The 22,407-nt window shown below is 42.7% G+C and overlaps 1 protein-coding gene across 1 annotated transcript in view; it reads right to left on the bottom strand.

The window, feature by feature from the left end:
- Positions 1-22,407, bottom strand: part of LOC142158058 (uncharacterized) — a 72,845-nt gene that overhangs the window by 819 nt on the left and 49,619 nt on the right. The window contains exons 21-26 of the mRNA XM_075211657.1: positions 21,585-21,731; positions 19,881-19,988; positions 17,787-17,984; positions 15,657-15,863; positions 12,495-13,863; positions 10,791-10,940 (exon numbers count right to left, since the gene is read on the bottom strand). Coding sequence (XP_075067758.1) covers positions 10,791-10,940; positions 12,495-13,863; positions 15,657-15,863; positions 17,787-17,984; positions 19,881-19,988; positions 21,585-21,731 — 2,179 coding nt within the window. The remainder of the gene's footprint in view (positions 1-10,790; positions 10,941-12,494; positions 13,864-15,656; positions 15,864-17,786; positions 17,985-19,880; positions 19,989-21,584; positions 21,732-22,407) is intronic.

The following is a 22,407-nucleotide window of genomic DNA, read 5'->3' as shown; positions in this document are numbered from 1 at the left end:
TCAATGCATCCTTGGAGATTGGTTTGAAATGTTGCCAGCTATGCAGTCCCAGTTTTATAAGTGGTAAAGCGGGTCAGGAATGTGGCCATCTCCATCCGCACATGTCCTAATGTGTCAGGAATTTTACATCTGGAATGTCTGCAGGTATAAAATATGTTTTATTATGTCTTTTATCCTATGGAACTTCATATGACGTCTATAGGCTTTCCTGACCTGCAGCAGAACGGCCCTGGAAATTGTATTTAAATGTTTGCAATAGAGCGATGTTCAGTGCGTCATCTACTACAGCAGGGATGGCGGAATGTCACATGGATCTCTTACTGTGTACATTGGTTTACAGCATATACGGGCCTCTTCTTAACTTAATTTACAACTTTGCATGAGTCTCTGTCGGAGCTTGTAGAGAATTTCTCTGTGTTTGTCTCGTTCATGAGTTTTCCATATTTGTGCAATGTACTCGTTTACGTATCCTCGTAATAACCCACCAAAGGTCAGAGCAACCTGACAGTCACACTCCAGCTATTTATTATCATCCTCAGCGTAATAATAATCTATAAGACGTCTGAGTTACAGTCAGGTATATTAAACATCGCTGCACGTAAAGAAGGCTTCAAATAATCTCTTTGTCATTCTGGCTTAAACTATGTATTATTTTGTGTGAGGAGCAAAAAACATACTATGTAATAGTATTATATATATATTATATAAACATATATGTTACCCAGATGAAATATATACCTGAAGTATAGTTTGTTAGATTTCTTTGCAGACAGCTGCCATCTCTGGGTGGCAGCCTTGCATTTTTTTTAGGCAATAAAATTGATTTGTACTGATTAGTATACAGACAGGCAAGGTTCCAGCAAGCATAACTGACATGCCTTGCTGGGCTATTTGAGCTTTTTGTCCTATATCAGCACCATTTTAACCACTGTCTTAGAGATGTGGTATGTGATTTGCTCTTTGTAACTAAGGTAACCCAGTGTTCTGAAAAGTGTGAAGAAGCCCATTAAAGATTCCTCATGGCTACCATCTAAACCTCTAGGTTGTTTTAAATGTGGAAAAACGGTATGTCTTACCTGCGAATTTGTTGGGAAGGGTACCTCCAGTGTTAAATCTAATATCAATGGGTGTATATACCCTATTTCTCAGTTCATCAATTGTGATTCTACCTACGTTATCTACGTGCTGGAGTGCCCGTGTGGACTCCAGTACGTAGGTAGAATCACTCGCTCTCTAAAATGTCGTTTTAGGGAGCATAGATTAAATATCCTCAAAGGCATACAAAATCATAGTGTGCCTAGACATTTTTATGAGAGACATAATAGTGACCCTAGAGGTTTATCAGTTATCAGGGTTGAAAAATTTGACTATACCCAAAGAGGAGGAGATAGGTACAAGAGACTCTGTAGAGGAGAAGTCTCATGGATGTTTAAACTCCAAACCATGTACCCAGAAGGTCTGAACGAAACCATGGAGTTTAATGATTGGTATTTGTAAACGGTTTTTAAATTTAATTTATTTTAATTTTGTTTATTATTATTATTATCCAATTTTATTGTTATTAAACTTTTTTACTATTACTATATTTGTTTGTATGATGTGTTCAGAGTATATATTGATTCATTAATCTCATATGGCTGTGTTTGTGAATAAATGTTTCTTTGACAGATTATACATGTGTATATATTCATACTAGTGTGAATGTAATTTACTAGTAATGGCTTGGAGTTCTAAGCTTTACTAATTGATATGCAGGTTTCATTAAATTAGTCCACTCAACACATGGATGTGATTAATCTGATGAACTTACCATTTCCTCTATAAAAAGACCACAAGATGAGAGTCAGTTATACTGCTTGAAAAAGTCTGCTCAGACAGACGAAACGCGTTGCAAGTTTACTCTCTACCTTATGAGTATGTGCTCATCCTTAGCCTCATTGTTATTATGAAGACTCTGTAACATTGTCTCTAAGAGGCGCTATTTGTATATTTAGAGGATCCACGTTCTAACATCTGATCTGCAGTCCGGATACTTTTCTGTGGTGCGCACCACACACAGGCACAGCCTGGATCAGAAAGCCGCTTATGCGGTCGGAGACAAGCCCATACCCAAGCACAGCCCGTACTTTAACAAGCTGCTTATACCACCGGATAGGTGTCCAGGATCTATATCTTTCTTGAGGCGGGTAAGCTCTACATTTTTATCTATGACCGATAGAGTGGTGATTACTATATTAGCCGCACTAACCTTCTATACGGCGGATGAGCTGCATATGCTTACATCGCATGACTAGTTTACAAAACAGAAGTATGCAAAACATGTGTGAATTTATGCATCAATATATCTGTTTTATGGAACATTATTATGAGAACTAGCGAATCTAACTAACTAATCCACTGGAAGAATAACAACTTGGAACGGAATCTGTGTTCATAATATCAAGAAACAACCATATATCAATCTGTTTGGTTGCGGATCTGTTCAAATTGTGGAATTATTTGAGAGTTTTCTCATACATATGATATTCGCTGATTATATACCTATAGATCGATTTATGTCTGTCAACAGCCATATGTGATAATATTTGGAATACTCTATTATTGTTTACATATGTATCCAGTTGAGAATCAGTTTGTTGGATAGCTGAATTTTCTGTTTGGTTTTTATTATATGTACATACTTTTTTATATATAAACATCATCTGCGCAATCTGTTTTTTGTATTATATGTGTGTTTTTAGAGAATTGGCATTTCCTCTATTGATCTGCTGCATTTGTTGTTTGTTTTATTTGTTCATATACCAATTAGCGCCGGAGACTCCATATATTTTTCTTTGTAACTAAGGGCAAGGATATACTCCAGCACACTTTATGTTAGGAGATCATTTCCCCCTGCTGTACATTACAAGAATTCACTGGGAAGCTTGTAGGCTCTATTAGGCCAACTTTATATGTAACACATCTGGCTGAGAAGGCCGTAATCACATGTTACTGTAGAATCCTTCTAGGATCAGGATCACTGATCTAGTGCTGCCAGGGCATGCTGGAACTTGTAGTTCCACCATTGCTTGCTAGCTGAAATTTCCATGAAGGCACATAGGTTCATGGAGTAAGATGGAGAGATTTGAGGCGGAGGAGTTTGCATGAGCTGAGGGGAGACGGTGGGTGGGCAGGCGCATTTTAAATAAAGTGCAAAGCAGGCACAATGACGCGCTTAGCTATGGGAGCAGCGCAGAATTTCGATTTTGCAGAGATTTTTTGAAGAAAGATAAAGGGTTAGAGAGAAGACATTTTCTAGGGGCGTTGCTTTGTTTGTGGAAGTAGTTTCCAGTCTGCAAAAAGACTTGAAGTTTGCAATAGTTGTGAGCTGGCAGAGATGATAAATGAGTCTAAAGCTAGAGGTATTTTAGGAGAAAAAAAACATAAGTTTTATTAAATAAAAGGAGTGGCCCTAACGACTGGGATGTTTTCACCTCTATGCACAACTCTGCAGCAGGTTGTGGAGGAACCTTCCTGGGAGTGGAAGGTAGGTCCGGGTGTAAGAGATGGTCCACCCAGGTGCCCAGGGGAAACGCATGCATTTTCTCTCATAAACCCAACATCATAACCCCCCTCTCTCTCCGTGTTCTATGTCCTGATAGTATTAACATCTTTGAGTCCCGGTTTCATCTTTTATTTTGCAGCACCAGAGTTCTTACTTCATCTGACAGACTGGAATGGAACTTGAGCAACAAATATAGTAAATGTCTCATTTCATTGTTTGAGAAGAATACGTGTGTTGGGTTGGAATTTTTTCCAGTCTGCCGGCTCCAGTAAGCGCTCAGATATTGTACGAGAGCAGAGACCATGATTAAAAGGTTTTACTATCTCAACATGAATGGCAAATTTGAAGTAATTTTCTGGTGAACATATAATTTTTGCATTATATATCAGACTTCTATTGAGTCCTACATGGACTAGAATTGCTATGATTGTCTTAATGTACTTGACCTGTTCAGTCCAAGGCCGTCCTGATCTCAGACCGTTGGGTACTGAAAATATCAACTATGTAATGAACACTGGTGATCACATGATCGACTAAGCACATTATAATGCAGACCTAAAGCAATGTGGGGTAGCCTAGCACTTGAATGTTGGTCATGAGATATTGCTAGTATATATATATATATATCTTGCCGATGCAATATCCACTCCCAGATATTTCAGTTTTGCTCGTACCCCCTCAGTTCGTGCCCACGTCCTTCCACTTATGTTTTTCCTGATTCCACTTATATTTTGTTTTTATAATTATGATTTATTTATAAAACATTGTGGTGAGATTTGCCTTTAAGGGCGCTGTGGGCGGAGCCCTATCCACTCCACTGTCACCCGGCATGAACAGCGAGAAGGATTTTGTTGGTATCAGGAGCGGGGATGGAGCGTAATTTGGCCTCTTTAATGTAGAACTAATGTAAGTTTTATGTATATTGCCACAACCATCTGCTTAGAGTGACTTTGCCTTTAGTTTTTGCAGCCCGACTGACAGAACCGCTGAACAATTGGACCACACTTTGTTATGGCCACCAGTGCGGCATAAACTCATAGAACAGGTAGAAGAGGTCTTCACCTATAGCAGCCGCCTTTCCCATAGAGACTGGTTATGCTCACAGGTACTCAGATGCCCCCAGGTCTTATGCTCAGAGTAGTATGAGTTTATGCTAACTCAGCAGCGCACAGGTACAGGAGGTAGCACACGGTGTAGCGACAGGCCAGAGGTCAGCGGACTGAGCTGGGCACCAGAGGATATGGCAGGTATAGGCAGAAAGGTCAAGGTCACAGGCACAGGTTCAGGATCCAGGGAAAGGCATAAGATCAGGGTCACTAGCAGAGGTTCAGAATCTGGGTTCAGGCAATAGATCAGGGTCAGAAGCACAGGTTCAGAGTCCAGGAACAGGCAAGGGTCATACACGGGTAATCAATCTCAGGTTAAACACCAAACACAGGTACAAAATAGCAGGCAGCAGTACTGGAACAGGATGATATAACTGGCAGTAAGGCTCAGTCCTCACTGCCTTAAATAGTACAGATGGCCAATCAGGACAGAGGAGGACAGGGCTGACAATCAGCCTCAGGAGGCTGCTAATTAATTACTAGCTAGAACTAGCATAGGTAATAACATAAACCAGGAAGCATGTATACAAATATAAATTAACCAGTTTAAATCATATGAGAGCTCCCCCTGGTGTTGGAGGATGTCCCTACACCCTCCTACATCTATGCCATAAGGATAATAACTAGAGATGGGCGGGCTCGGTTCCCCGAGATCCGAATCCATCCGAATTTATCCTTTCCGAGTACCGAGCCGAGCACGCTCGGTAACCTCCCGCCCATTCGGAATCAAAATCGAGGCAAAACGTCATTGTGACGTATTCGTATTTCTGAGCTCGCGAGATTTGAAAAGCATAAATATCTGCCTCCACAGCGATCCATCGCCATTTGACAGAGGGAGAGAACAGGGTTAGGTCACAGGCTATATCAGCGCAGGGACAGAGCAATAATTGGACACATTATTGTTTCTATTCAATACAATTCTGATCTTAATACCAATTGTTACAGCAGTAAGAGGAGGTTTTTTTTTTTTCAATTTCGGGCACTCCAAGTGCTTTTGGGGTGTCCCATATTCCCCAGTGTTTTACTGTAATTTGTTTGGCTGTCAAAAGTCAGTTTTGTCAGCAGTATAAAAAACAATTTGTAGCACTACAAGTGCTTTTGGGGTGTCCCATATTCCCCAGTGTTTTACTGTAATTTTTCTGGCTGTTAAAAATCATATTTGTCAGCAGTATCTAAAACAATTTGTAGCACTACAAGTGCTTTGGCCTCATTATAATGGATTCAAAGCAGTCCACATATGAGCAGAATCAGCAACCAGGTTCTGTCACCAGTCCTGATGGTAGTGTTCCCAGTTCGTCATCTGGGAAAGGCGATGTCAAACTACACAGTCTTTTGAAATCAGGCAAAAAAACACACCCCCAATTTTTTTTTTACCGTGTTCAAGCGAAAAAGCAGTGTAACTGAGGAAAAGTTAACTGGCGATAAAAAAAAAAATGCCAACATGCCATTCTACACACGCAGTGGCAAAGAGAGAATGAGGCCTCCGCCTTTCTCTATTAGTGGCAGATCCAAAAATTTTACCAAGCCTACAAGTGGTGCAGAACTACTGTTACGCGTCAAAGCCGAGCTGCAAGATAACAGTAAGGCATTAGAGGATAATGTTTGCTCTGAATCAGAAATAACACCAATCCTTGTGGAGAGTCCATCCAACACTGGGATGTCTAATCGTGAGCATTCTGTTAGTGTACCCATAAAGAGGGACCCTTTCAGCAGTTCTGCTGATGTGTACCTGAACAGCCCGAGTGTAGCCGGTGATACACAAATTGAGGATGCCACTTTGGAATGAGAAGAGGATGAGTGGGAGATTTGTGTAGGCGACGAGGGCGGTAATAAGGATGTTGATGAGGATGAGGTTGTTTGTGTAAGTCCTGCACCAGTGGCAGCAGTTCTGGCACGTGACAAGAAAAAGGCCATTGTCATGCTTGGCCATAAAACAAAAAAATCCACCTCTTATGTGTGGAATTATTTCTACCCCAATCCAGACAACAATTGTATAGTCATTTGTAGTGTATGTCAAGCCACAGTCAGTCGAGGGAGGGACCTTAACCATCTTGGAACCTCGTCTATGTTACGCCATTTGACGAGAGTTCAGGCAAAGTGTTGGGAAAAGCTGAAAGTTCTTCCAAAAAAATTACAAGCACTCCATCATCAGCTAGGACCCTCCGGTCACCGACATACCGACGGCTACAAAATACACCCACCACACCATCCTCATCAATATCCTCAGTAGCGCTCGGAGTTAGCCCTGCATCCCACTTATTAAGGCTGGATGACTCCGGCACTATTATTGATTCCTCTGAAGAAAGCGTTAGTCCCACTGCTGCTGCTGTTCCTGCTGCTGGGGGTGAATCGTCAGCCCAGAGGAAGGCCAAGAAAAAGAGCAGTCCTACATTTCAACAATTAACTGTGAAGCAATCATTTGCTAGGGGAAGCAAATATAACAGCAGTCACCCAGTCGCCAAGCGAATCACAGACATGTTAGTGTTAGATCTGCGTCCAATATCCACAATAAAAGCAGCTGGTTTTTTACAGAATTCCATCGTGACACCATTTTTCCCGTAAAGCTATTCCACAACTATACCAAAAAGTGTGTACAAATGTCGAGATTGCGCTGAAAAATGCCATTCTGCCCACTGTCCACTTAACCACAGATGTGGACAAATGGAAGTGGGAAAACCAAAGACTATATGACTGACAGCCCACTGAGTTGGTCATTCACCTTCACCAGCAGGAACAGCAGCAGCATGTACACCACTACGTAACATTTGTCACAGGCAGGCCACTCTTTGTATCACCGGCTTCACTAACAGGCATACAGCTGACAATTTGTTACGCAAACTAAGAGATGTGATTGATACATGGCTTATACCACTTGGACTCTCCCCAGGATATGTCATTTCTGATAATGCAAACTATATAGTGCGAGCATTACAGCTGGGTGATTTCCATCACATTCCCTGTTTTGCTCACACCATCAACTTGGTGGTGCAGAGCTTCCTACAAAATAACCATGAGGTGCAGTAGATGCTTTCAGTGGCCCGTAAGATTTCAGGCCATTTCAGGCATTCTGCCACAGCATGTAGGAGTTTGCAGCAGCTCCAAGAGCAGTTTAACTTGTCCTGCCACCAACTTAAGCAGGAGGTGGTAACTAGGTGGAATTACACCCTGTACATGCTTCAGAGGATGGAGGATGGAGGAACAGCGCAAAGCCATCCAAGCGTATTGCACAAGCCATGACATTGGGAAAGGAGGGGGGATGTATTTCACTCTTGCACAGTGAGGAATCCTTTCAGTGCTGTGCAAGGTGCTGAAACCATTTGAAGTTGTGACGTGTGAAGTGAGTGCAGATTCTGCTAGTTTGAGCCAAAGCATTCCTTTAATTAGACTATTGGAAAAGCAGCTTGAGAAAATGAAGGAGGAGCTGAAAGCAAGCAATTCCGCAAAGTAAGTTGGCCTTGTCGATCAAGTACTTAATTCGCTTCACAATGATGCTCGAGTTATTAAGATCTTGAATTCGGATCAGTACGTTTTGACCACTGTGCTTGATCCAAGGTTTAAGATCTACATTGAGTCTTTGCTTCAAAATGAACGAGATGTGAACTTTTGCAAGGAGCTATTGTTCAGCAAGTTGTCCGCTGAACTGGGCCTTAGCTTGACAACGTGTCCTCCTTCAGTTTCTCAAGCAGCTGCTGCTCATAAAAAATTGAATTTTCAAAAAAGAAGCAGGAAAGACGCAGAGGGCAGACCAGAACAGTTTAACATCTGGGCTGGTTTGAAGGATTTTTCAAAACAATGTGTGACCTTGCCCATAACTCCATCCAATATGAGTATTAACATGCAAAGGATGGTGGAGGATTATTTTCAAGAGGTAATTGATATGGAAATGTCAGACAGTCCCTTTCCTTACTGGGAAGAAAAGCAGGCAATTTGGAAACCCATGTACAAACTTGCTTTGCAATACTTAAGCTGCCCACCCTCCAGTGTGTACTCTGAACGAGTGTTCAGCACAGCAGGGAACTTAGTCAGTGATCGCCGTAGAAGGTTACTTCCCAAAAATGTTGAGAAAATGATGTTTATAAAAATGAACTACATTTTCCACGAAGAAGGCCTTCACCATCCAAGACATCCAAGCATTGACTGTTCTCTAATGGCGGATTCAAGCGGCGATGAATTGATAATCTGTTATGATGACGTACACACTGATGAGGGTGAGGATGAATCTGAAGATGATGACGATAACATCTTGTTAAAACTTTCTATTTAAGTGTAGGGTGCAATCTACTCCCAAAGAGGAAAGGGACTTGGGGCATTTCCATATCACGTACCGTCTTGAAACACTGCTGTTTTGGCAATTTCTCCTTAAGGGTAGGGTGTCATAGACAGAGTGACCCCAAACTGGCTTTGTCCATTTCTCTTAATATTGTACAGTCTATAACGGCTGAATTTTTTGGTATTTTCTACAAGTGGAGGGGGCCTATAGAGACAGAAACCAAACTGCCTTTGTCCATTTCTTTACATATTTAACTATAAGTGTAGGGTGTAATATACATCCAAAGATGCTGGCTGCATTGCCAATATGCATAGATGGAGAGGAAGACAATCTGGTTTGTGTGTCGAATTAATGACAGCCTACCAGGAATTAAACTGTTTTTTGGATAATTTATTAGCTTTACAACTACATTACTTATCCAAGAAACAGGTGGAGCACTAAATTTGGTTCTTTTATGACCAAAAACATTGATTTTTGAACAAAATAGCAAAACAAAACAAAACCAAAACCAAAACCATAACACGCAATCGCGGTTTGGCAAAACCAAAACACGACGGTAATCCAAATCCAAAACCAAAAAACGGGGTTCAGTGAGCATCTCTAATAATAACAGAGCATAGAAACTAAAGCACGCGCCCGGCTGCTAGTTCACTCCAGGATGCGGAATACGACCGCGGCTCGTGACACACTTGTTGTTTGCTAAATTGGACAAGGCTGGAGATTTGTATCTCTTACACAGTCTGTCATCAGAATATGACCCAATACAAAGCCAATAGCTGTCTCTAATTTCCAGCATTTACCATCAAGCCCGATTATAATGAGATCAATTTCTAACACATTATTAAGGGGTATCAGGTTTATCTTGGGGACACAAACACTACAATGTCAGGCCAACTGTCCAATATTGTTGATATTTGGCATTTGTGGCCACCATAAACTAGAACTGCTCAGGCTCGGTTTCCTGAGAACCGAATATACCCGAACTTAACAGATCGGAGTACTGAGCCGGCTCGGGACCTTCACGCTTTTTTGGGTTTGAAAACGAGGCAAAACGTCATCGTGACATTGTTGGATCTCGCAATTTTTGGATTCCTTTTTTCCTTTCTGCCACTGCTGTGTGCCAATGTGTCCTAGATGTGCTAGGAACTGCCGTGTGTTTGTGTCATTGCTCTGTCGCTTACCATCCAGCCAGGTCGCTGCAGTATTTGCCCGAAAGTGTATGAAAATAATATTGTGATCTGTGAGGTGGTCAAAATTGACTGCAAATGACCTGAAATTAGTGTTATTGAGGTTAATAATAATGTAGGAACAAAAATAGAGCAAAATTATGTGATTTTTAGCATATTTTAGGATTTTTTCTAAAAAATCCAAAACCAACACCAAAACACACAAGGGTGGTTTTGCCAAAACCAAAACCAAAACACGAAGCTAATCCAGATCCAAAACCAAAGCCAAAACCAGTTCACAGGGGTCAGTGAGCATCTCTACCATAAACCTCTAAGGGTATTCCACAATAAACCTCTTAGCACAACTTATGAGAAAATTCACTATATTCTAGTGTAGAATTGTAAGATCAATTACTCAGCTAGCCCTCTGCACAGTGCAAGGACTAACGTGTCCCAATCAAAATAATGGGAACATCACCCCCCTTCCTTCAACCAATGACCAATGAGACCTAGGCACAGTAAGTTCCTGACATGACTTGTACGGATGAGACCGCTTCTCCCCATCTGGACCCATCAGTTTAAATGCCCTCGACTGGGATCTAGAAGCAACACAAAGTTGCCTCATGGTGCAGGATGTTGGTTCAGGAAGAGGTTCTGTGTCCCCTGGCTCTACACAAGGTAATTACAGAGAAAGAACGAGTTACCTTCTGGTGACACCTGCATGGTCCTCTTGGCAGTGGGTCTAATCCACCCAAATGACGTATGGGCCAGTAAGTCGATAGAACGTGTGTCCGAGAAGCCATCTACATCCTCTTCGTTCATCAGAGTCCTGGCATTGGAAGAGCACATTTTTCCTGCAACAAATTGTGAATATTTATTTTTAATCAGAGGCATTGTACAGGAAGGAGTTTGGCCAGGTATAGGCACTTCCTAAACCTTATCGACACCTGTCAAAAAAAAATTAAACCCAATTGCAACTAAATATGATCATTTTGTTTCAACAGTTATCCATGGTCATTCTTCCTGGCCAAATACGGGGGAAAAGGTAAAAGGTTATATGTCAGAAATATTACATGAGTAGCTCTGAAGTAGATCTATAAGCGATACTGTATGAAATTCATCTATGTGTGAGAACGTCTCACCTGGACGTTCTTTGTTAAATTGCAGGCGCTCATTCAGTGGGCTACGCTAATATTCATGTGACTTAGCAATTCACTAGCTCCCGGTGGTATCGCTGAGACTGAGATACCTAGTGAGCTGTTATCTCACTTGGCCACTCTTCCCAAATTTACAGGAGGTTCCCGATTTTCAGGGAGTCCTCCCAGAAGAGTAAGTATCTTGGGACCTACATAGTAACATAGTTGGTGAGGTTGAAAAAAGACACCAGTCCATCAAGTACAACCTATTTTGGATCTTCTGTGATCCCTCTCTTATATTTGAAAATTGATCCAGATGAAGCAATCACCAATCTACTTCAATCAGGAAAAATCCCTCCTGACCCAATATTGCAGACCTATGTTCCCTTGATCCACTACTGTCCTTCATTTTAATTAACGGTCGTATCCCTGGATACACTTTTCCGCTAAAAATGTGTCTAACCCTTTCTTAAACATATCAATTGAATTTTTTCATTACAACCTTCTCTGGCTGTGAATTCCATGTCTTGACTGCCCTTACTGTAAAGAACCCCTTCCTTTGCTGGTTGTGAAACTTCCTCTCCTCTAACCTTAGGGGATGACTACGTGTCCTGTGTACAGTTCTTGGGTAAAATGGTCCCATGAACGTTCTCTGTATTGACCCTTAATGTATTTGTACATAGAACCTGCAATATAATATTGCAGAATATTTAGGTGGACAAAAGTAACTCTCAAGTGTTTTTTGACTTCAGTGGCAGGTATGCATTCTATCAGTGGTTAGCATTGCTGCCTCATAGCGCCAGGGCCATAGGTGTGTTTCCAACCAAGGTCCTTCTCTGTGTGGTGTTTGTATGTTCTACCTGTGATTGCATGAGATTCCTTTGAGTGCTTCAGTTTCCTCCCACAATCCAAAATAAACAACATACCTGTAGGTTAATTGAATGCTGACAAAAATTGACACTAGTGTGTGTGTGTGTGTGTGGTAGGGAATTTAGACTGTAAGCTCCAATGGGACAGGGACTGATGTAAATGATTATTCTGTACAGAGCCGCCTTTTATGTTGGCGCTATTTAAATAAATGATAATACATATATATAAATGCAACACTGTGGCAAGTGGGCGGGACCTGTTTCTGAAGGACAAATGACAGATGCAACAAGTCAGAGCCCAAAGATGCTTCTTGACATGGGTAAAACATAGGTTAATTCATTGTATTTTAACTATGACCTTATCGGTTTTTAAAATATGGATCATACAAATTGTAGACCGTACCTTTATGCTTGCAGAGGAGCTTGATGTAGTAAAACAGGTTTGTGAAAAGGTTAAAGGGAGAAGGGGTTCCTGGCTTTCTGGTCATATCCCTTATTAAAGTGGCTCTCCCAAATTTCCATTCTGTGTCCGACTGCGCTTGTATCCTCTGGTACGTGTCGCTCATCATTGCAATCAACAGATTGATCAGGACGATTAATGTGACAACCAGGTAAACACCAAACACGAAGCGGATGATAATGAAGGTGAACTGCGGTGTCCTGCTGAGGGATGGGAGACAGTCGGGTTCCACCAGACCAAACAAAGAGAAGAACAAGAGGACAGTGATGTCAATGGGATCCTGAATATTGGGCTCCGTTCTATGCGCCCCAGTTCCATTATATGACTGATTAGCGATGGGTTCCGGATATACAGGCTGATAGACAGCAGACAGCTGCATCGTGAAGGCGACGTGAAACAGGGCAAGAATTACAGCAAACTTGGTCAGGTCCTTGATCAGATCTCGGATGATGATCGCCCACGGTCCGAAGAGATGGTGGAAGGTGAGGAACTCCAAGAACTGGATGAACGAGAGAGTCATTGCAACGCCAAGAAAAATGTTCCTGGCGAAAAGGCAGTGCAGTCGGTCTATGTCTGTAAACAAAAACGCGAGTAAGTGGCAGACGAAGGCAACGGTGGAAAATCCCAAAATGAATACTCGTATCCAGGCAAGACCTGCTCGCTCTCCATGGTGGGTGAGCTCGGAAACCAAAGCACCCAACAACCAAGCTAGCAAGAGCAGTTCATTCCAAGAGGGGATCATGCGTCCTTCAAAAATGGGGCTCAACGGAGGGTAAACAATGGTCAGGATGAAGAGTACGAGCAAGAATATGTGAGATGCCAAATAACTCATAAACTTCATGATAGGGATTCTGTTAAACCGATGCTTGAGAGGTAGAGAAAACACGAGCCACACCGGGGGGCACGCTAAAAATGTAAAAAAGAGAAGCACCAGCTTCCAGGTGGCCCAGTCCAGGTTTCCGTACCAGACCTCAGTCAAGTACTTCTGAACAGCTGGGTGTGCAACAACATCTTTCTGTTCACACTCAATCAAACAGTCCAGTATGGTGGACCCCCGGTGATCTACAGCCCTGAGGATGTACCCTGCATTCTTACTCCCAGATGCTATGGTCAGGAGTTCCGTGGCCATCGTTTCACTGTACTTGGCGGCATTCTGCAGGTCGACCGCCCTCTCTTTCTCTTTAAAGGCAGTGATGTTAAACGCTCTGGAAAGCTTCACCGCGGTGTCCAGGGGACCATTAGAATTCAGGACATATTCTTCTAAGATCCTGTTGTTGTTCAGCTTTCCACAAACCATTAGATCAAAAACAAACTGCAAAACGAACAACATAACATAAGTCTAAATGAGTGCATTATACTCAGTATCTCAACATACAGACCTTCATAGCAGACAAGGGGCCTGACTTACAGCTGTGGTTTATGTGCATCAGCAAAGATGCAACTTAGTGCAAAATTAACGCACTGCGCGTCACGGCTTGTGTCAGTATTTAGAGTTGCACAGATTTTGCACTTGTGGCTCCTCCAGAGGTGTTAACAAGTACAGCAGAGTAGGGGCACACTTTTACGAGATGCGTCTTATGTTGAGTTACACAGACCTTGAAATACGTTAGCGACAAGCCATAAATTTTGGACATACATAAAGTTTATGTTGATGATGATGATTGTCGCATCTTCACTTCAGATGCATCTACAGCTAAATTTAAGGTTGCGCGTATCGTAATATGCAGACTGGGAGACATAGGCGTGCAAAAGTTAGTTCTGACACATAAACTGGGCATCTTTACGTTCCTAAATGTATTAAAGTTAGTTTGGTATCATCAAAATTTATAGCGACAATTTGTAATGCACTTATTTTAACTCATAGGAAAGGGTTTCTATAAAAATAACTGCGAAACTGTGCACAATTTAAATCTGATTTTATGTAATGTGATAAAACAAACTGTGAAATATGCGGACCTGCGCTGTGCCACTATTGGCGCAAGCGCATCTTCATGACAGCCAACCGCATTTCAGGGTGGAATCTCCAATAGAAAACGAACCTGCACCAAGCGTTGTGAATCCCCCAGATAAAGTGCAGAGTAATTATACTGAAAACAACTTTTTAAAGTCTATCTTACTAACAGTTTAGAACCACCTCCGTCATTAATTTAAACTTGGCAGTTTTTGTCCTAAAATAATGCTGTTTAGGTTCATTTAGGTTCTGATTCAAACAGGATAGAGAGGGGACATCGGGAACGGTCTTAATAACGTCTGTCATTGTTGTGAGTATGTTTGAACTGGATGTTCCATGGAAAGTACAGGAGAAGACTCGATTTTCAGCACCTCAAAAATCAAGTCCTTTTGTGGGGAGAAAAGGCTGTAAATAGAGAACCCAACCTGAAATCTACTCTCCCCCCTTTAATCTCATTTAAATAATCTTGTCCCAGAAAATGACATCTTGTTTTTGCATGTAAGTAGGGAACGCGGTTAAATTTTTGGCCATACTGTACACAACCTCTTTGCTTTGGGCCACCATCTTCATTTTATCCCAGTTGCTCCCACTGTCTCTCACCACCCCTCCCTCTAGAATGTAAGCTCTCACAGTCCTCTCTACCTATTTTCTCATGTTTGTCCTTCTCCCTCATATTTTCTAGTCATATCTATGCTACATTCTGTGTCCCTACAGTTTTATCTTCACATTCACTTATGCTACATATGTGTATCTGGTGTCATGTATTTGTGATCTTGCTTACTGTGTTAGTTATGCCTTATATGTATCATGATTGTCTGGCGCTACATAATCTGTGACGCAGTAGAATATAATAATAATAATTTGCATTGAGCTTTTGCACTCTCGTAAATGAGCTTTATAAAATGGTAAATCTTATATACTATACCTCTTTATAGAAAATACCTCATTGCGTTAAGAAAATAACTATAAAATAACAATGTATTTAACAGTGAACACTCATTTAGAACCCCCCTTCCCCACCAGTTGGTCTGGAAATTTTCCAGTTCTGTGGTCCCTCATAGAGAATCATAAAGTGCTCATCAATAAATTCAAACATCAAATTTATCAAAATATCACCTTGTGTAGAATTTTTGCCAATAGAAGCTGTTACTTACCTTCCTGTCCTCTGTAAGTTTGAGGGTGTTGTGGGTTTTCCTCAGTAGAAAGCTCACCACCTCTTGATGGTTGTCCCCAGCGGCGTACTGGATCGCCGTCTTTCCATCGTTACACTCCAGGATGGGGTTAGCACCACATTCAACAAGGAAGCGGACAGTGTCTATAAATCCAGACTTTGCAGCGAAGTGGAGAGGACACCACCCATTCTGTTCACAAGACAGACAGACACCCAGTCACGTCAACCACAAGATCTATAGGGCTAAAATTCTTCATAAAGTCGATCAAAGTATGAGCTTCTAATCACCCTGTATCTGAAATGTGTTTGTGAAGTGTGGACCAGGCAGAGAACTCAGAAAAGTGTAAATCTGTAAATGAATAACACAAAGGACAAACAAGGAACTACATGAACTAGGATGCTGCCATCCTAACTCTGACTTTCCCCATTCCTGCTTGTCTCCCCCACCAAACTCAACTCTGACTTTCCCCATTCCTGCTTGTCTCCCCCACCAAACTCAACTCTGACTTTCCCCATTCCTGCTTGTCTCCCCCACCAAACTTAACTCTGACTTTCCCCATTCCTGCTTGTCTCCTAGACTAAACTCACCTCTGACTTTCCCCATTCCTGCTTGTCTCCCTCACCAAACTCAACTCTGACTTTCCCCATTCCTGCTTGTCTCCCCCACCAAACTCAACTCTGACTTTCCCCATTCCTGCTTGTCTCCCCCACCAAACTTAACTCTGACTTTCCCCATTCCTGCTTGTCTCCTAGACTAAACTCACCTCTGACTGTCTCCATTCCTGCTGGTCTTCTCCACCAATCTCAGCTCCGACTTTCTCCATTCCTGCTTGTCTCCCCCACCAAACTCAACTCTGACTTTCCCCATTCCTGCTTGTCTCCCCCACCAAACTCAACTCTGACTTTCCCCATTCCTGCTTGTCTCCCCCACCAAACTCAACTCTGACTTTCCCCATTCCTGCTTGTCTCCCCCACCAAACTCAACTCTGACTTTCCCCATTCCTGCTTGTCTCCCCCACCAAACTCAACTCTGACTTTCCCCATTCCTGCTTGTCTCCTAGACTAAACTCACCTCTGACTGTCTCCATTCCTGCTGGTCTTCTCCACCAATCTCAGCTCCGACTTTCTCCATTCCTGCTTGTCTCCCCCACCAAACTCAACTCTGACTTTCCCCATTCCTGCTTGTCTCCCCCACCAAACTCAACTCTGACTTTCCCCATTCCTGCTTGTCTCCCCCACCAAACTCAACTCTGACTTTCCCCATTCCTGCTTGTCTCCCCCACCAAACTCAACTCTGACTTTCCCCATTCCTGCTTGTCTCCCCCACCAAACTTAACTCTGACTTTCCCCATTCCTGCTTGTCTCCTAAACTAAACTCACCTCTGACTGTCTCCATTCCTGCTTGTCTCCTAGACTAAACTCACCTCTGACTGTCTCCATTCCTGCTGGTCTTCTCCACCAATCTCAGCTCCGACTTTCTCCATTCCTGCTTGTCTCCCTCACCAAACTCAACTCTGACTTTCCCCATTCCTGCTTGTCTCCCCCACCAAACTCAACTCTGACTTTCCCCATTCCTGCTTGTCTCCCCCACCAAACTCAACTCTGACTTTCCCCATTCCTGCTTGTCTCCTAGACTAAACTCAACTCTGACTTTCTCGATTCCTGCTGGTCTTCTCCACCATTCTCAGCTCCGACTTTCTCCATTCCTGCTTGTCTCCCCCACCAAACTCAGCTCTGACTTTCCCCATTCCTGCTTGTCTCCCTCACCAAACTCAACTCTGACTTTCCCCATTCCTGCTTGTCTCTCCCACCAAACTCAACTCTGACTTTCCCCATTCCTGCTTGTCTCCCCCACCAAACTCAACTCTGACTTTCCCCATTCCTGCTTGTCTCCTAGACTAAACTCAACTCTGACTTTCTCGATTCCTGCTGGTCTTCTCCACCATTCTCAGCTCCGACTTTCTCCATTCCTGCTTGTCTCCCTCACCAAACTCAGCTCTGACTTTCCCCATTCCTGCTTGTCTCCACCACCAAACTGAACTCTGACTTTCTCCATTCATTCCTACATCTCCGCTGTTCATTCATCGTACAAAGCCTACTGAAAGAAGATCACCTTGTCAATAACATTGATTTCAGCCCCTTGCCCAATCAAGGTTCTCATCATGTCATTGTGACCATTGGCGGCCGCCAAATGGAGGCAGGTCCGTCCTCTGCTGTCCTTCACGTGCAGCTGTGATGTTGATTTGCTAAGGAGAAGGCCGACAACAGCTGTGTGGCCGCTCTTGGCCGCCAGGTGAATGGGCGTTGAACCCTATGGACACAGGTGCATAGTATGAGAAAGAGGAGTACATCAAGGAATAAACTCAAAAACTTTTAATTTTTATATACACAGTTCTGAGGATCAATGCAATGGTCGAGCTTTCGATCATGCTCAGTTTTTACTTTCTGGCATCATAACAGGCTGCTTACATGGAACAAAAGGCTCACAAAGTAGGACATTTAGACTGTAAGCCCCAATGGGGCAGGGACTGATGTGAATGAGTTCTCTGTACAGCGCTGCGGAAGTAGTGGCGCTATATAAATAAATGGTGATGATGATGAAAGTAAAGGATGACAAAACCCTGTAAATGTGCTATGACACCACTAAGCATGTCACGGTGTGAACACCTCAATCTGAATTGATCATTCACTTAGATTTACTAAACATCTGTGAATAGAGAATAGACTATATACTGTATATTATCCATTGCTTATTTTCATGACATATTTGCCCATCACAAAGAGTTTTAAAATAAGTATGTTAATTTTTTTTTTTTAATATTAGTTCCAAAATATTGATTTCTTATATAACCGTATATATCTAGAAATAAAATTGGCGAAACCCAAATTTTTGTTAAAGAGGATTGATTGGGGAGCAAGACGGAGCTGTTTGCCAACATGGGAGGACTTGGTCCAATGGGGCTCTTTGCTAAGCATGGTGTAGACAGATCGCTGCACCTAGTCTTGGCTGCGCCGTAAGGCTCATGGCTATTTCCACACTACAAAAGGACTTGTATTTTGCACCAGCTCTGAGTTGGGTGAGATCATGTCCTGACCTATAATTCTAATAAGAAGTATTTTGCACCATCCACTTGCACTTCTGCGGAAAATCACATTTTCTCGCCGCCTTCCGTTCTGTTCTCAACGTGGCTGCCCGACTCATCTTTCTCTCATGCCGCTCATCCTCTGCCTCCCCTCTCTGCCATGCCTTACACTGGCTCCCCTTCCGCTACAGGATCATTTTCAAACCCCTTACCACCACTTACAAAGCTCTCTCCCAGTGTACTGCCCCCTATATCTTTAACCTCCTCACCATTCACACTCCTGCCCGCTCCCTGCGCTCAACTAATGATCGCTGCCTCTCCTCCACTCTGATTACCTCTTCCCACTCCAGAATCCAAGACTTCTCCCGAGCTGCCCCCCTGCACTGGAACGACCTCCCTCGCTCCATCCGTCTCTCTCCTAATCTGTGCTCCTTCAAACGTGCTCTTAAAACTCAACTGTTCCTCAAAACCTACAAAACCACCCATAACCTCCTCCGCTCGTTCTCCCCTCTCTCCCCTAGCCCCTCTTTTCTCTCCCCTCAACTTCGATGGCTCCCTTTTGTGCCTGTTTTGTTCAACCTCCCTTAGGATTTAAGCTCGTATGAGCAGGGCCCCTCTCCCCTCCTGTCTCCATACCTGTTCTTCTGCTCCGTCTTTACCCCATATGTCTGCCCGGAGTTTCTGAAGTATTGGTACTTTGTGTTTATTGTTCTGTACTATGTCACCCTGTATGGTCTACTGTTTGTACTATGTCCGGCGCTGCGGAAACCCTGTGGCGCCTAACAAATAAATGATAATAATAATAATAATTTCTAGGCGCACTTGCCCAGTGCAAAAAAAAAAAAATGCACCTCTTCACATTTTTCGGCCTCTCCAAAATCCTGGGCAGCCTTGTAGCTTGCGAAGGCATCTATGGAGCACAGAGTAGGCATGCTCCTTGACATACACAGGGCAGGCCATCTCGGTGCATCGGTACAAAGCAATCGTATTTTGCATGGCCCTCAGTAAATGAGGCCCTCTGTATTTAACAACTAAAGTAGGGAAGAGTATTCTCTTTTAAGGTTCTGATTTGTAAAAGATTCATTAAAACAAAACATTGAGAATAACAACATTAAAACTGTTACCTGCCGACTGGTGGCAGCATCTGCCTGGACTCCTGGGTAGTTTAACAGGAGCCGTACAAGACTTTCGTGGCCGAACTGAGAAGCCAAATGCAACGGTGTGTAACCCGACTGCAGGAGATGAAATTAAAACAAGGCGGATTTATTCTGGAGGAGAAGCTGTTTAGCAACATAGAAATGGAAATTAAATAAGTAAAATGTATTGAAAGTAAGCACTAAACCTAAGATACATCAGACTACCTGTGAGAACATCGCTCTATATGGGAAAGGCGGCTGCCATAGTTGAAGACAGCTCTCAAGTCCTGTTTTAAAGGTTTATCTAGGAATCCAGTGGGAGCTGTGACAGCAACCAATCAGATTCTAGCTATCATTTACTAGAATGTACTAGATAAATAATAGCTAGAATCTGATTGGTTGCTATGGGCCACACCCCCACTTTTAAGAGTGAAGGTGTTCCTACAGAAGCATGGCGTAGGTCTGCTCGGCACCTCGTTTTGGTGCAACTTTACTTTATGGAGGCTGCTCCGAAGTGCGTACAGGGAGCAACTTGACCGCAAAATTTCAATTTTATTGTCCTACATTGTAACTAAAGGTTAACAAACTTGTTTTTTTTATAAATATAAATAAATGAGATGAAAACTCCTGGTTAGAAATGATGTTATGGGGGAGATCGAATTAAGCGCGATCTGTCTCAGGAATGCCCATGGAGACGCCTTGTGCCGATCTTATGTCTGTAACCTCCGCTAATTCTTCCTCGCACCCCATAGAGGCGCGAGTACTGATAAGCAGAGATTCCCACCACAATTGCCAGCAATGTGCGCAGCGCGGTGTTTGCGCCCCACGTCTCCGGCAGTTGAATCTCCTCCTATAAATCAAATGGTAATGCAAGAAGTAATGACTATGCTGAACCCTCAACAAAAGAGGTAACATCCAAAAATTCCCCTAGAGGAGAGTTGCCCGATTTATTTGTCTATCCATATAAACTAAAGAGGTATATTATAGTATTTCCATAACATTGCCATTTATACACTGTTATACCTGAATGTATAAATATTCAGCCATGTTGGAACCTCCTCAAATGAACAGTTGTGTCTTTCTTTAGAAAGAAGTAAGCTTTTTTTTTCGCTCATCCTGGTCTTACCCATACTTGCCAACTCTCCCTGAAAGTCAGGGAGACTCCCTGAACTAGGGGTGATCTCCCTCACTCCCTGAAGAGTCTGGCATTCTCCCTGATGCTGAGCCAGTTACAAGACGTGGTTGGCTTCGCCATCTGTGGCATGATGACACCGTTCAGAAATTGTGTCCTATGTCCATGTATTGATGCCTATGGAGGTGGCCATTTTCATGGAGACCAATATTTAATCAAAGACTGACAGGTAAGACAACATGACTTCAGTAATGGAGACAGAAATGTAAAAGACACTTCAGTCTGTAGAGATTCATTAGCTGCTTTTCTTTAACGCATAGTTGCCTACTCTCCCAAAATGTCCAGGAGATTCCCGCATTTCTGGGAGACCTCCCAGGCTCCCATGAGAGCAGGTCAACCTCCCGGTTCTCGCCCCCGCAATAGATAAGTAACGGGGGGGGGGGGGGGGGGGGGGCTTAATGACGCAAATGATGCGATTCATCAAGCTCCACCTCCGCACGCCCACCTCCCCCAGGATCTCCCTGAAGCCAATGAGGAAAAGTTGGGAAGTATGCTCTTACCTCTCTGTCATGCTCTTTCACGTGTAACACGTCAGCGGTGGATTTTGGAGGCTCGCTGTGCGTCGTGACCGGCACCTTAGTTAAGATGTCTCTGACAACATCCAATTGGCCGAACTGCGCGGCCACATGAAGAGCGGTGAAACCGGTCTGGGAATAGAAGTAACATTACGTGTTAATGGTAAATATTTATTCTCACACTACATTGCTCTAATGACATGAAGCCTCGCTCACATGTAACCAACGGTGATTTGTATGTTATGAGAACAGCGTCATTTAACAGATAGAAAAGGACTGAATAATAATTCAGATATTGAAAATAATATTTTGATCAGACACAAGTTGCAAACAAACACGTTCATTTGGCTTCCTCAAAATGGACAGAAGAACAGAATACTCCCAGTCCAGCTCAATAAATATAAAACTCTTCCATCCGGCGATACTGCAGAGTACTGGGGGGACAGAACGTTTTATAGGAATGTTGGCGCAGCAGTGTTTTGACTTTTGAAGACTTCTGCAATTTGCTAAATTTTAAGAAAAAATAATAAAATGTTACATGACTGTGAATCACTAGAAGTATATATATATGTGGATAATTACGTTATATACCGTGAACTGGTTTATTGTTAGTTCAGCGCAGTGTTAGAACTGATACATTTGACTTAGAAGGTAATGTAGGATGATCAAGCGTTTATTTTTCATTGATATATATATATATATATATATATATATATATATATATATTTTACATCACTAGATCGACTTCCATTTCTCCATACTTATCTCTGCTTTCAGTTGAGCTAAATATTTCAGGCCTGGAAGGAAT

This window comes from Mixophyes fleayi, chromosome 5 (assembly GCF_038048845.1).
Source record: "Mixophyes fleayi isolate aMixFle1 chromosome 5, aMixFle1.hap1, whole genome shotgun sequence".
NCBI classification, from domain to species: Eukaryota; Metazoa; Chordata; class Amphibia; order Anura; family Limnodynastidae; genus Mixophyes; species Mixophyes fleayi.
This window is presented reverse-complemented; position numbering and strand designations above follow the sequence as displayed.